The 15,897-nt window shown below is 61.0% G+C and overlaps 1 protein-coding gene across 1 annotated transcript in view; it reads right to left on the reverse strand.

Moving 5' to 3' along the window:
• Nucleotides 1-15,897, reverse strand: part of SPTLC1 (serine palmitoyltransferase long chain base subunit 1) — a 51,119-nt gene that overhangs the window by 17,724 nt on the left and 17,498 nt on the right. The window contains exons 7-10 of the mRNA XM_038742564.1: nt 14,765-14,894; nt 9,026-9,115; nt 3,675-3,782; nt 105-200 (exon numbers count right to left, since the gene is read on the reverse strand). Of these exons, the coding sequence (XP_038598492.1) occupies nt 105-200; nt 3,675-3,782; nt 9,026-9,115; nt 14,765-14,894 (424 nt within the window). The remainder of the gene's footprint in view (nt 1-104; nt 201-3,674; nt 3,783-9,025; nt 9,116-14,764; nt 14,895-15,897) is intronic.

The raw sequence follows: 15,897 nt of genomic DNA on the forward strand, positions 1-15,897 counted from the left end.
CCGCGGGGTCACCGCGGGGTCACGGAGGGGTCACGCGGGGGTCACGAGGGGGTCACGGAGGGGTCAAGGCCGTCAGCCCCCCGCCCCCGGGCCCGCGGCGCCACCTGGTGGTCGACGACGAAGGAGCGCCCGCAGCAGAAGCCGCCCACCGAGGCCAGCGCGTTCTCCATGTTGGCGCTGATCAGGTCGATGTCCTCGATCTGCCGGGAATGGCGGGCGGGAAGCGGGAATGGCGGGCGGGAAGCGGGCGGGGGTGGATGGGAAGTGGGCGTGGTGGACGGGAAGTGGGCACGGTGGACGGGAAGTGAGTGCGTGCGGATGGGAAGTGGGCATGGTGGACGGGAAGTGGGCATGGTGGACGGGAAGTGGGCGCGGGCGGACGGGAAGTGGGCACGGTGGATGGGAAGTGAGCACAAGCGGACAGGAAGTGGGCATGGTGGACGGGAAGTGGGCGTGGGTGGATGGGAGGTGAGCATGGGTGGACGGGAAGTGGGCAGGGTGGACAGGAAGTGAGCATGGGTGGATGGGAAGTGAGCGCAGGCAGATGGGAAGTGGGCATGGTGGACGGGAAGTGAGCATGGGTGGACGGGAAGTGGGCAGGGTGGACGGGAAGTGAGCATGGGTGGATGGGAAGTGAGCGCAGGCAGATGGGAAGTGGGCATGGTGGACGGGCAGTGGGTGCGGGTGGGCAGGAAGTGGGCGTGGTGGATGGGAAGTGGGCACGGGTGGATGGGAAGTGGGCGCGGGCGGACGGGAAGTGGGCACGGGCGGACGGGAAGTGGGCATGGTGGACGGGAAGTGGGCAGGGTGGACGGGAAGTGGGCATGGGCGGATGGGAAGTGGGCATGGTGGACGGGAAGAGGGTGCGGGTGGATGGGAAGTGAGCGCAGGCGGATGGGAAGTGGGCATGGTGGACGGACAGTGGGTGCGGGTGGGCGGGAAGTGGGCACGGGTGGATGGGAAGTGGGCGCGGGCGGACGGGAAGCGGGCGCGGGTGGATGGGAAGTGGGCACGGGAGGGCGGGAAGTAGGCATGGTGGACGGGAAGCGGGCCCGGGCGGGCGGGAAGTGGGTGCGGGAGGACGGGAAGTGGGTGTGGTGGACGGGAAGTGAGTGCGGGCGGATGGGAAGTGGGCATGGTGGACGGGAAGCAGGAGTGGGTGGATGGGAAGTGGGCCTGGGCAGACGGGAAGTGGGCGTGGTGGACGGGAAGCGGGCGCGGGCGGGCGGGAAGTGCGCATGATGGATAGGAAGTGGGCGCGGGCAGATGGGAAGTGGGTGTGGGCGGACAGGAAGTGGGCAGGGTGGATGGGAAGTGGGCATGGGTGGATGGGAAGTGGGCACGGGCAGATGGGAAGTGGGCACGGTGGATGGAAAGTGGGTGTGGGTGGATGGGATGTGAGTGCGGGCGGACAGGAAGTGGGCGCGGGCAGACGGGGAAGTGGGTGCGGGCGGATGGGAAGTGGGCATGGTGGATGGGAAGTGGGCATGGTGGATGGGAAGTGGGCGCGGGCGGGCGGGAAGTGAGCGCGGGCAGATGGGAAGTGGGCACGGTGGACGGGAAGTGAGCACAGGCAGACGGGAAGTGGCCATGGTGGACGGGAAGTGAGCACAGGCGGACGGGAAGTGGGCATGGTGGACGGGAAGTGAGCACAAGCGGACGGGAAGTGGGCATGGTGGACGGGAAGTGGGCGCGGGTGGATGGGAAGTGAGCGTGGGTGGACGGGAAGTGGGCAGGGTGGACGGGAAGTGAGCATGGGTGGATGGGAAGTGAGCGCAGGCGGATGGGAAGTGGGCATGGTGGACGGACAGTGGGCGCGGGTGGGCAGGAAGTGGGCGTGGTGGACGGGAAGTGGGCGCGGGTGGACGGGAAGTGGGCGTGGTGGATGGGAAGTGGGTGCAGGTGGACAGGAAGTGGGCGTGGTGGACGGGAAGTGGGTGTGGGCAGACAGGCAGTGGGCACAGGTGGATGGGACATAAGCACGGGTGGACAGGAAGTGGGCGCAGGCAGACAGGAAGTGGGCACGGTGGATGGGAAGTGAGCACAAGCGGACGGGAAGTGGGCATGGTGGACGGGAAGTGGGCGTGGGTGGATGGGAAGTGAGCATGGGTGGACGGGAAGTGGGCAGGGTGGACGGGAAGTGGGCAGGGTGGACGGGAAGTGGGCGTGGGCGGACGGGAAGTGGGCATGGGCAGATGGGAAGTGGGCAGGGTGGACGGGAAGTGGGCGTGGGCGGATGGGAAGTGGGCAGGGTGGACGGGAAGTGGGCATGGGCGGATGGGAAGTGGGCATGGTGGACGGGAAGTGGGTGCGGGTGGATGGGAAGTGAGCGCAGGCGGATGGGAAGTGGGCATGGTGGACGGACAGTGGGTGCGGGTGGGCAGGAAGTGGGCATGGTGGACGGGAAGTGGGTGCGGGTGGACGGGAAGTGGGCGTGGTGGACGGGAAGTGGGTGCGGGCAGACAGGCAGTGGGCACAGGTGGATGGGACATAAGCACAGGTGGACAGGAAGTGGGCGCAGGCAGACAGGAAGTGGGCACGGTGGATGGGAAGTGAGCACAAGCGGACGGGAAGTGGGCATGGTGGACGGGAAGTGGGCGTGGGTGGATGGGAAGTGAGCATGGGTGGACGGGAAGTGGGCAGGGTGGACGGGAAGTGGGCGCGGGCGGACGGGAAGTGGGCATGGGCAGATGGGAAGTGGGCAGGGTGGACGGGAAGTGGGCGTGGGCGGATGGGAAGTGGGCAGGGTGGACAGGAAGTGGGCATGGGCGGATGGGAAGTGGGCATGGTGGACGGGAAGTGGGTGCGGGTGGATGGGAAGTGAGCGCAGGCGGATGGGAAGTGGGCATGGTGGACGGACAGTGGGCGCGGGTGGGCAGGAAGTGGGCGTGGTGGACGGGAAGTGGGTGCAGGTGGATGGGAAGTGGGCGTGGTGGACGGGAAGTGGGTGCGGGCAGACAGGAAGTGGGCACAGGTGGATGGGACATAAGCACGGGTGGACAGGAAGTGGGCGCGGGCAGACAGGAAGTGGGCATGGTGGATGGGAAGTGAGCGTGGGTGGACGGGAAGTGGGCATGGTGGACGGGAAGTGGGCATGGTGGACGGAAAGTGGGTGCAGGTGGACAAAAAGTGGGTGAGGGTAGACACGTAGTGGGCATGGTGGACAGGAAGTGGGCGTGGGTGGACAGGACGTGAGCACAGGTGGACAGGAATTGGGTGCAGGTGGACAGGAAGTGGGCATGGTGGACGGGAAGTGGGTGCGGGGGGACGGGAAGTGGGCGCGGGGGGACGGGAAGTGGGCGATGGGCCAACAGGATGTGGGGTGCGTGGTCAGGAAGCGGGTGTGGGTAGACAGGAAGCGGGCAAGTACGGACAGGAAGTGGGCACGGGCGGACGGGAAGTGAGCGCGGGCGGATGGGAAGTGGGAACGGGCGGACGGGAAGTGGGCACGGGCAGATAAAGGGGGCACGGGCGGACAGGAAGCGGGCAAGCACGGACAGGAAGTGGGCGCGGGCGGGAAGCGGGCACGACGGGGGCGCGGCCCGGGGAGGGGGAGGGTCGGGGCGGCCGCCCGCGGTCCCGGGTTCGACTCCCGGCCCCCGCCGGGGCGGAGGGGAGAGGCCGGGCGGGGTCGGCGGGGTCAGGGGTCGGGGGTCGGGGGTCGGGGCACTCACGTTGATGCCAAAGTGCTCGGTGACCCCGCGGCCGTGCTCGCCCAGGACCCCGAAGGAGAGGCTCTCCTCCAGGAAGATCCGCGCCTTGTAGCGGTACTTCAGCCGCACCTCGGGGACGGAGGAGAGACGACCCCCGGGTCGGGAGAGACTCGGGGAGACGGGGGGGACGAGAGACATCGGGGGGGGGCCGAGAGACACCGGGGGAGGAAAACGGGGACAGAGACAGACCGGGGGGGGGGGGGGACAGAGAGACACCGGGGGAGACAAATGGGGACAGAGACAGAGGGGGACAGAGAGACACGGGGGAGCAGAGAGACACCGGGGGAGACAAATGGGGACAGAGACAGACAGAGGGGAACAGAGAGACACGGGGGAGCAGAGAGACACCGGGGGAGACAAATGGGGACAGAGACAGACAGAGGGGAACAGAGAGACGGGGGGAGAAAAATGGGGACAGAGACAGAGGGGAACAGAGAGACACCGAGGGAGGAAAATGGGGACAGAGACAGAGGGGAACAGAGAGACACGGGGGAGCAGAGAGACACCGGGGGAGGAAAATGGGGACAGAGACAGAGGGGGACAGAGAGACAAGGGGGAGCAGAGAGACACCAGGGGAGGAAAATGGGGACAGAGACAGATGGGGGGGAACAGAGAGACACGGGGGAGCAGAGAGACACTGGGGGAGACAAATGGGGACAGAGACAGAGGGGAACACAGAGACGGGGGGGAGAAAAATGGGGACAGAGACAGAGGGGAACAGAGAGACACGGGGAAGAAAACTGGGGACAGAGACAGACAGAGGGGAACAGAGAGACACGGGGAGCAGAGAGACACCGGGGGAGAAAAATGGGGACAGAGACAGAGGGGAACAGAGAGACAAGGGGGGGACAGAGAGACACTGGGGGAGGAAAATGGGGACAGAGACAGACAGAGGGGGAACAGAGAGACAAGGGGGAGCAGAGAGACACCGGGGGAGACAAATGGGGACAGAGACAGAGGGGAACACAGAGACGGGGGGAGAAAAATGGGGACAGAGACAGAGGGGAACAGAGAGACAAGGGGAAGAAAACTGGGGACAGAGACAGACAGAGGGGAACAGAGAGACACGGGGGAGCAGAGAGACACCGGGGGAGACAAATGGGGACAGAGACAGAGGGGAACAGAGAGACACGGGGGAGCAGAGAGACACCGGGGGAGAAAAATGGGGACAGAGACAGACAGAGGGGGAACAGAGAGACAAGGGGGAGCAGAGAGACACTGGGGGAGGAAAATGGGGACAGAGACAGAGGGGAACAGAGAGACATTGGGGGAGGAAAATGGGGACAGAGACAGAGGGGAACAGAGAGACACCGAGGGAGGAAAATGGGGACAGAGACAGACAGAGGGGAACAGAGAGACAAGGGGGGACAGAGAGACACCGGGGGAGAAGAATGGGGACAGAGACAGACAGAGGGGGAACAGAGAGACAAGGGGGAGCAGAGAGACACCGGGGGAGACAAATGGGGACAGAGACAGAGGGGAACACAGAGACGGGGGGGGAGAAAAATGGGGACAGAGACAGAGGGGAACAGAGAGACACGGGGAAGAAAACTGGGGACAGAGACAGACAGAGGGGAACAGAGAGACACGGGGAGCAGAGAGACACCGGGGGAGAAAAATGGGGACAGAGACAGAGGGGAACAGAGAGACACGGGGGAGCAGAGAGACACCGGGGGGAGAAAAATGGGGACAGAGACAGACAGAGGGGGAACAGAGAGACAAGGGGGAGCAGAGAGACACTGGGGGAGGAAAATGGGGACAGAGACAGAGGGGAACAGAGAGACATTGGGGGAGGAAAATGGGGACAGAGACAGAGGGGAACAGAGAGACACCGAGGGAGGAAAATGGGGACAGAGACAGACAGAGGGGAACAGAGAGACAAGGGGGGACAGAGAGACACCGGGGGAGAAGAATGGGGACAGAGACAGACAGAGGGGGAACAGAGAGACAAGGGGGAGCAGAGAGACACCGGGGGAGACAAATGGGGACAGAGACAGAGGGGAACACAGAGACGGGGGGGAGAAAAATGGGGACAGAGACAGAGGGGAACAGAGAGACACCGAGGGAGGAAAATGGGGACAGAGACAGAGGGGAACAGAGAGACACGGGGGAGCAGAGAGACACCGGGGGAGGAAAACGGGGACAGAGACAGACGGGGGGGGGGGGGACGGGGGACAGAGAGACACCGGGGGAGACAAATGGGGACAGAGACAGAGGGGAACAGAGAGACACGGGGGAGCAGAGAGACACTGGGGGGGACAATGGGGACAGAGACAGAGGGGGACAGAGAGACACTGGGGAGAAAAATGGGGACGGAGACAGAGGGGAACAGAGAGACAAGGGGGGGGTCAGAGAGACATGGGGGGAGATAAATGGGGACAGAGACAGAGGGGAACAGAGAGACATGGGGGAGCAGAGAGACACCGGGGGAGAAAAACGGGGACAGAGACAGAGGGGAACAGAGACAAGGGGAGCAGAGAGATACTGGGGAGAAAAATGGGGACAGAGACAGAGGGGAACAGAGAGACATGGGGGAGCAGAGAGACACCGGGGGAGGAAAATGGGGACAGAGACAGATGGGGGGGAACACAGAGACACGGGGGGGCAGAGAGACACTGGGGGAGGCAAATGGGGACAGAGACAGACGGGGGGAACAGAGAGACACGGGGGGGGGGCAGAGAGACGCCGGGGGAGAGAAATGGGGACAGAGACAGGGGGGAACAGAGAGACAAGGGGGAGCAGAGAGACACCGGGGGAGAAAAATGGGGACAGAGACAGAGGGGAACAGAGAGACACGGGGGAGCAGAGAGACACCGGGGGGGAAAATGGGGACAGAGACAGACAGAGGGGAACAGAGAGACACGGGGGAGAAAAATGGGGACAGAGGGGAACAGAGAGACAAGGGGGGGCAGAGAGACACCGGGGGAGAAAATTGGGGACAGAGACAGAGGGGAACAGAGAGACACGGGGAAGAAAACTGGGGACAGAGACAGACAGAGGGGAACAGAGAGACACGGGGGAGCAGAGAGACACCGGGGGAGACAAATGGGGACAGAGACAGAGGGGAACACAGAGACGGGGGGGAGAAAAATGGGGACAGAGACAGAGGGGAACAGAGAGACACGGGGAAGAAAACTGGGGACAGAGACAGACAGAGGGGAACAGAGAGACACGGGGGAGCAGAGAGACACCGGGGGAGAAAAATGGGGACAGAGACAGAGGGGGAACAGAGAGACAAGGGGGGGCAGAGAGACACCGGGGGAGGAAAATGGGGACAGAGACAGACAGAGGGGGAACAGAGAGACAAGGGGGAGCAGAGAGACACCGGGGGAGACGAATGGGGACAGAGACAGACAGAGGGGAACAGAGAGACACGGGGGAGAAATATGGGGACAGAGACAGAGGGGGGACAGAGAGACAATGGGGGGCAGAGAGACACCGGGAGAGAAAAATGGGGACAGAGACAGGGGAACAGAGAGACAACGGGTGAGAAAAATGGGGACAGAGACAGACAGAGGGGAACAGGGAGACAAGGGGGGAGCAGAGAGACACCGGGGGGGGGGGAAATGGGGACAGAGACAGAGGAGAACAGAGAGACAAGGGGGGACAGAGAGACACTGGGGGAGGAAAATGGGGACAGAGACAGACAGAGGGGGAACAGAGAGACAGGGGGGAGCAGAGAGACACTGGGGGAGGAAAATGGGGACAGAGACAGAGGGGGAACAGAGAGACAAGGGGGGGCAGAGAGACACCGGGGGAGGAAAATGGGGACAGAGACAGACAGGGGAACAGAGAGACATGGGGGAGAAGAGAGACACCGGGGGGGAAAATGGGGACAGAGACAGACAGAGGGGAACAGAGAGACAAGGGGGAGCAAAAAGACGCCGGGGGAGAAAAATGGGGACAGAGGGAAACAGAGAGACAAGGGGGAGCAGAAAGACACCGGGGGGGGAGGGGGGGGGAAATGGGGACAGAGACAGACAGAGGGGAACACAGAGACATGGGGGGCAGAGAGACAAGGGGGGGGCAGAGAGACACCGGGGGGTAAAATGGGGACAGAGACAGAGGGGAACAGAGAGATAAGGGGGAGCAGAGAGACACCGGGGGGGGAAAATGGGGACAGAGACAGAGGAGAACAGAGAGACACCGGGGGAGAAAAATGGGGACAGAGACAGAGGGGGGACAGAGAGACAAGGGAGAGTAGAGAGACACCAGAGAGAGAAATGGGGACAGAGACAGAGGGGAACAGGGAGACACGGGGGGGACAGAGAGACACCGGGGGAGAAATATGGGGACAGAGACAGACAGAGAGGAAACAAAGAGACAAGGGAGAGCAGAGAGACACCGGGGGAGGAAAATGGGGACAGAGACAGAGGGGAACAGAGAGACACTGGGGGAGGAAAATGGGGACAGAGACAGAGGAGAATAGAGAGACACGGGGGGCAGAGAGACACCGGGGGAGAAGAATGGGGACAGAGACAGACAGAGGGGAACAGAGAGACATGGGGGAGCAGAGAGACACCGGGGGAGAAAAATGGGGACAGAGACAGAGGGGAACACAGAGACAAGGGGGAGAAAAATGGAGACAGAGACAGAGGGGAATAGAGAGATAAGGGGGGACAGAGAGACACCGGGGGAGAAAATTCGGGACAGAGACAGACGGGGGGGAACAGAGACACGGGGGGAGCAGAGAGACACTGGGGGAGAAAAATGGGGACAGAGACAGAGGGGAACAGAGAGACAAGGGGGAGCAGAGAGACACCGGGGGAGAAAAATGGGGACAGAGACAGAGGGGAACAGAGAGACACGGGGGGAGCAGAGAGACACCGGGGGAGGAAAATGGGGACAGAGACAGACAGGGGGGAACAGAGAGACACGGGGGAGCAGAGAGACACCGGGGGAGGAAAATGGGGACAGAGACAGAGGGAAACAGAGAGACACAGGGGGACAGAGAAGTGAGACGCGGATGGGACAGAGAGACGCGGCGGCACAGAGATACGGGGCGCAAAGAGACATGGGGGCAGGGAGATACGGTGGGAGAGAGACACACGGGTGGAGAGAGATACGGGGGCGATGGAGACCTGGGGAAGAGAGACACGCGGGGACAGAGAGACACAAGGGGATGGAGACTCTGGGGGAGAGACAGAGAGCGAGACAGAGAGACGCGGGGGACAGAGAGACACGGAGATAGAGAGAGATACGAGACCCGGGGAGACAAAGAGGCATAGAGGAGACGGACACACGGGGACAGGGGGACGTGGGGGAAACTGAGGCACGGGGGAGACCGACATGGTGGGGGGCGGGGGGCTCACCAGGTCGGGCAGGGGGCAGACGGCGCCGGTGTTGACGTAGAGCCCCTCCACCACGATGAAGCGTCGGGTCACGCGGGCCTTACGCGGGTTCTGGGGGGACGGGGTCGCGGGGTCGCGGGGTCGCGGGGTCACGGGGTCACGGCTCAGCACCCCAACCCCCCCCGGGACCCCCCCCTCCGGCCCCGGGCCACGGCCGTCCTGCTGGGCGGGTGGGGAAACTGAGGCCCGGGGCAGGTAATAATAATATAATAATTATTGCTGGGCGGGTGGAGAAACTGAGGCCCGGGGCAGGTAATAATAATATAAAAATTATTGCTGGGCGGGTGGGGAAACTGAGGCCCGGGGCAGGTAATAATAATAATAATAATAATAATAATTATGGGTCACGGGTTCAAACCCTGGCTCCGCCAGTTGTCAGCTGTGTGACTTTGGGCAAGTCGCTTAACTTCTCTGGGCCTCAGTTCCCTCATCTGTGAAATGGGGATGGAGACCGTGACCCCCCGTGGGACAACCTGATCCCCTTGTAACCTCCCCAGCGCTCAGAACAGTGCTTGGCACATAGTAAGCGCTTAATAAATGCCATCATTATTATTATTATTATTACTAATAATAATAATAATAATAATTATGGGTCACGGGTTCAAACCCCGGCTCCGCCAGTTGTCAGCTGTGTGACTTTGGGCAAGTCGCTTAACTTCTCTGGGCCTCAGTTACCTCATCTGTGAAATGGGGATGGAGACCGTGAGCCCCCCGTGGGACAACCTGATCCCCTTGTAACCTCCCCAGCGCTTAGAACAGTGCTTGGCACATAGTAAGCGCTTAATAAATGCCATTACTATTATTATTACTATTATTATTACTACTACTACTACTACTACTAATAATAATAATTATGGGTCACGGGTTCAAACCCCGGCTCCGCCAGTTGTCAGCTGCGTGACTTTGGGCAAGTCGCTTAACTTCTCTGGGCCTCAGTTCCCTCATCTGTGAAATGGGGATGGAGACCGTGAGCCCCCCGTGGGACAACCTGATCCCCTTGTAACCTCCCCAGCGCTTAGAACAGTGCTTTGCACATAGTAAGCGCTTAATAAATGCCATTATTATTAACAATAATATTATTAATAATAATATCATTAATAATAATGACGATGATGATAATGATAATAATAATAATTATTATGGGTCACGGGTTCAAACCCCGGCTCCGCCAGTTGTCAGCTGCGTGACTTTGGGCAAGTCGCTTAACTTCTCTGGGCCTCAGTTCCCTCATCTGTAAAATGGGGATGGAGACTGCGAGCCCCCCGTGGGACAACCTGATCCCCTTGTTAACCTCCCCAGCGCTTAGAACAGTGCTTGGCACATAGTAAGTGCTTAATAAATGCCATTATCATTATTAATAATAATATTAATAATAATAATAATAATAATAATAATAATAATAATTATGGGTCACGGGTTCAAACCCCGGCTCCGCCAGTTGTCAGCTGGGTGACTTTGGGCAAGTCGCTTAACTTCTCTGGGCCTCAGTTCCCTCATCTGTGAAATGGGGATGGAGACTGTGAGCCCCCCGTGGGACAACCTGATCACCCTGTTAACCTCCCCGGCGCTCAGAACAGTGCTTGGCACATAGTAAGCGCTTAATAAATGCCATTATTATTATTATTATTATTATTATTACTAATAATAATAATAATAATAATAATAATAATAATAATAATAATAATAATAATTATGGGTCACGGGTTCAAACCCCGGCTCTGCCAGTTATCACCTGCGTGACTTTGGGCAAGTCGCTTAACTTCTCTGGGCCTCAGTTCCCTCATCTGTAAAATGGGGATGGAGACTGTGAACCCCCCCGTGGGACAACCCCATCACCTTGTTAACCTCCCCAGCACTTAGAACAGCGCTTGGCACATAGTAAGCGCTTAATAAATGCCATTATCATTATTAATAAAAATATTAATAATAATAATAATAATAATAATAATAATAATAATAATAATAATAATAATGGGTCACGGGTTCAAACCCCGGCTCCGCCAGTTGTCAGCTGTGTGACTTTGGGCAAGTCGCTTAACTTCTCTGGGCCTCAGTTCCCTCATCTGTGAAATGGGGATGGAGACTGTGAGCCCCCCCGTGGGACAACCCCATCACCTTGTTAACCTCCCCAGCGCTTAGAACAGTGCTTGGCACATAGTAAGCGCTTAATAAATGCCATCATTATTATTATTATTCATAATAATAATAATAATAATAGTAATAACACAACGGTATTTTCTAAGCGCTTACTACGTGGCGAGCACTCGTCTAAGCGCCGGCGCTTACTACTACTCTTCTAAGCGCTGAAAAAAACGCGCCAGACACTGTACTAAGCGCTGGGGTGGACACCAGCTAATTGGGTTGGACGCAGTCCCTGTCCCACGTGGAGCTCCCGGTCTCCATCCCCATTTTCCGGATGGGGGAACCGAGGCCCCCCAGAAGTGAAGCGACTCGCCCAGGGTCACGCGGCCGACACGGCTCCGCGCACGGTGGGCGCTCAATACGCACGACTGGGCCGGGATTCGAACCCACGACCCCTGACTCCAAAGCCCGGGCTCCTCCTACGGAGCCGCGCTGCTCCTCCGGACGGCGAGCCCTGTCTCTGTGTGTTGCCCATCTGTCCTTCCCAAGCGCTTAGCACAGCGCTCTGCACATAGTAGGCGCTCAATAAATACGATTGATTGATTGATTGAGCCCGCTGTCGGGTAGGGACCGTCTCTGTTAGGCGCTTAATACAGTAAGCGCTTAGTACAGTGCTCTGCCCACAGTAAGCGCTCAATAAATACGATTGATTGATCGATTGAGCCCGTTGTCGGGTAGGGACCGTCTCTGTTAGGCGCTTAATACAGTAAGCGCTTAGTACAGTGCTCTGCCCACAGTAAGCGCTCAATAAATACGATTGATTGATTGATTGAGCCCGTCGTCGGGTAGGGACCGTCTCTATCTGTTGGGTGCTTAATACAGTAAGCGCTTAGTACAGTGCTCTGCACACGGTAAGCGCTCAATAAATACGATTGATTGATTGATTGATTGTCGATTTAGACTCCCCAGGCGCTCAGCACAGTACCTTGCGCACAGTACGCGCTCAATAAATATGACTGGACGGACGAACGAATGCATGGGAGGGGTCTCTGGGAGTCCCGGGGGGGGGGGTCTCTGAGGACGGTGGGGGTCTGGGGGTCCGCGGGGGGTGGGGGTAGGGTCTCTGGGGTGGGGTCTCTCTCTGGGGTGGGGTCTCTCTCTCTGGGGAGGGGTCTCTGGGAGTCCCAGGGGGGTCTCTGAGGATGGGGAGGGGTCTCTGGGAGCCCCGGGGGGGTCTCTGAGGACGGCGGGAAAGTCTGGTGGTCTGGGGGGGGGGGGTGGGAGTAGGGTCTCTGGGGGGGGGGTCTCTCTCTGGGGAGGGGGTCTCTCTCTGGGGAGGGGTCTCTGGGAGTCCCGGGAGGTCTCTGAGGATGGGGAGGGGTCTCTGAGGACGGTGGGAAAGTCTGGTGGTCTGGGGGTGGGTGGGCGTAGGGTCTCTGGGGTGGGGTCTCTCTCTGGGGAGGGGTCTCTCTCCGGGGTGGGGTCTCTCTCTGGGGAGGGGTCTCTGGGAGTCCCAGAGGGGTCTCTGAGGATGGGGAGGGGTCTCTGGGAGCCCCGGGGGGGGTCTCTGAGGACGGCGGGAAAGTCTGGTGGTCTGCGGGGGGTGGGCGTAGGGTCTCTGGGGTGGGGTCTCTCTCTGGGGAGGGGTCTCTGGGAGTCCCGTGGGGGTCTCTGAGGACGGTGGGAAAGTCTGGTGGTCTGGGGGTGGGTGGGAGTAGGGTCTCTGGGGTGGGGTCTCTCTCTGGGGAGGGGTCTCTCTCCGGGGTGGGGTCTCTCTCTGGGGAGGGGTCTCTGGGAGTCCCAGGGGGGTCTCTGAGGACGGCGGGAAAGGCTGGTGGTCTGGGGGGGGGGTGGGCGTAGGGTCTCTGGGGTGGGGTCTCTCTCTGGGGAGGGGTCTCTCTCCGGGGTGGGGTCTCTCTCTGGGGAGGGGTCTCTGGGAGTCCCAGAGGGGTCTCTGAGGATGGGGAGGGGTCTCTGGGAGTCCCGGGGGGGTCTCTGAGGACGGTGGGAAAGTCTGGTGGTCTGGGGGTGGGTGGGCGTAGGGTCTCTGGGGTGGGGTCTCTGAGAGTCCCGGGGGGGGTCTCTGAGGACGGTGGGAAAGTCTGGTGGTCTGGGGGGGGTGGGCGTAGGGTCTCTGGGGTGGGGTCTCTCTCTGGGGAGGGGTCTCTCTCCGGGGTGGGGTCTCTCTCTGGGGAGGGGTCTCTGGGAGTCCCAGAGGGGTCTCTGAGGATGGGGAGGGGTCTCTGGGAGTCCCGGGGGGGTCTCTGAGGACGGCGGGAAAGTCTGGTGGTCTTCAGGGGTGGGCGTAGGGTCTCTGGGGTGGGGTCTCTCTCTGGGGAGGGGTCTCTGGGAGCCCGGGGGGGTCTCTGAGGATGGCGGGAAAGTCTGGTGGTCTGGGGGTGGGTGGGCGTAGGGTCTCTGGGGTGGGGTCTCTCTCTGGGGGAGGGGTCTCTGGGAGTCCTGGGGGGGGTCTCTGAGGATGGTGGAAAAAACTGGTGGTCTGGGGGGGGGTGGGCGTAGGGTCTCTGGGGTGGGGTCTCTCTCTGGGGAGGGGTCTCTGGGAGTCCCGGGGGGGGGGTCTCTGAGGACGGCGGGAAAGTCTGGTGGTCTGGGGGGGGGGTGGGAGTAGGGTCTCTGGGGTGGGGTCTCTCTCTGGGGAGGGGTCTCTGGGAGTCCCGGGGGGGTCTCTGAGGACGGCGGGAAAGTCTGGTGGTCTGGGGGGGTGGGCGTAGGGCCTCTGGGGTGGGGTCTCTCTCTGGGGAGGGGGTCTCTCTCCGGGGTAGGGTCTCTCTCTTGGGAGGGGTCTCTGGGAGTCCCAGGGGGGTCTCTGAGGATGGGAAGGGGTCTCTGGGAGCCCCGGGGGGGGTCTCTGAGGACGGCGGGAAAGTCTGGTGGTTTGGGGGGGGGTGGGAGTAGGGTCTCTGGGGTGGGGTCTCTCTCTGGGGAGGGGTCTCTGGGAGTCCCGAGGGGGTCTCTGAGGACGGCGGGAAAGTCTGGTGGTCTGGGGGGTGGGCACAGGGTCTCTGGGGTGGGGTCTCTCTCTGGGGAGGGGTCTCTGGGAGCCCGGGGGGGTCTCTGAGGATGGCGGGAAAGTCTGGTGGTCTGGGGGGGTGGGCGTAGGGTCTCTGGGGTGGGGTCTCTCTCTGGGGAGGGGTCTCTGAGGACGGTGGGAAAGTCTGGTGGTCTTCAGGGGTGGGCGTAGGGTCTCTGGGGTGGGGTCTCTCTCTGGGGAGGGGTCTCTGGGAGTCCCGGGGGGGTCTCTGAGGACGGCGGGAAAGTCTGGTGGTCTGGGGGGGGTGGGCGTAGGGTCTCTGGGGTGGGGTCTCTCTCTGAGGGAGGGGTCTCTGGGAGTCCCGGGGGGGGTCTCTGAGGACGGCGGGAAAGTCTGGTGGTCTGGGGGGGTGGGAGTAGGGTCTCTGGGGTGGGGTCTCTCTCTGGGGAGGGGTCTCTGGGAGTCCGGGGGGGGTCTCTGAGGACGGCGGGAGTCCGGGCCGGGCCGGTCCGGTGGTCTGGCGGGGCGGCGGGGAGGGGTCTCGGTCTCGGGAGGATGTCTCCGGGCGGGGGGGGGGGGGGATGTCTCTCTGGGGAGGGGTCTCTGCGCGGGGAGGGGTCTCTGACCTTGAGGTCCTCGTCCTCCTGCTGGCGCAGCAGCTGCTCCAGGTGGGCCACGTCGTTGTGGCGGAAGACTCGCACCTGGCTCCGGGACGCCTGCAGCCCCTTCTGGATGGCGAAGCACGCCGCCGCGTCTCTGCGCGGAGACACGGACGAGGCACGACAGAGACCGGGGCGCGGAGAGACAGTCAGAGATCGGGGTGAGAGACAGAGATCAGGGCGGGGAGAGATGGGGGGAGAAGGGGGTGAGAGACAGAGATGGAGAGGAGAGACAGAGATGGAGAGACAGGTGGGGGCGAGAGACGGAGATCGGGGTGCGGAGAGATAGTCAGAGATTGGGGAGAGACAGAGATGGGGAGAGGAGGGGGCGAGAGACAGAGATCGGGGAGAGACAGAGATGGGGGTGAGAGACAGAGATCGGGGTGCAGAGAGATAGTCAGAGATCGGGGAGAGAAGAGAAGAGGGTCAGAGACAGAGATGGAGATGAGAGACAGAGATGGAGAGAGAGGTGGGGGCGAGAGACGGAGATCCGGGTGGGGAGAGATAATCGGAGATCAGGGAGAGATAGAGATGGGGAGAGAAGGGAGAGAGATACAGAGGTGGGGGGTGAGAGACAGAGATCGGGGTGGGGAGAGATAGTCAAGAGATTGGGGAGAGAGACAGAGATCAGGGAGAGATAGACACGGGGAGAGAGAGAAGGGATGAGAGACAGAGATCGGGGTGGGAAGAGTCAGAGATCGGGGAGAGACAGAGATGGGGAGAGAAGGGGGTGAGAGACAGAGATCGGGGTGGGGAGAGATAGTCGGAGATCAGGGAGAGATAGAGACGGGGAGAGAAGGGGGTCAGGGACGAAGATCGGGGCAGGGAGAGACAGTCAGAGATTGGGGAGAGATAGAGATGGGGAGAGAAGGGGGTCAGAGACAGAGATGGAGATGAGAGACAGAGATGGAGAGAGAGGTGGAGGCGAGAGATGGAGATTGGGGTGCAGAGAGATGGTCAGAGATTGGGGAGAGAAGAAATGGGGAGAGAAGGGGTGAGAGACAGGTGGGGGGTGAGAGACAGAGATCGGGGTGGGGAGAGATAGTCAGAGATCAGGGAGAGATAGAGATGGGGGTGAGAGACAGAGATCGGGGTGGGGA

This window comes from Tachyglossus aculeatus, unplaced genomic scaffold, assembly GCF_015852505.1.
Source record: "Tachyglossus aculeatus isolate mTacAcu1 unplaced genomic scaffold, mTacAcu1.pri scaffold_131_arrow_ctg1, whole genome shotgun sequence".
Classification (NCBI taxonomy): domain Eukaryota; kingdom Metazoa; phylum Chordata; class Mammalia; order Monotremata; family Tachyglossidae; genus Tachyglossus; species Tachyglossus aculeatus.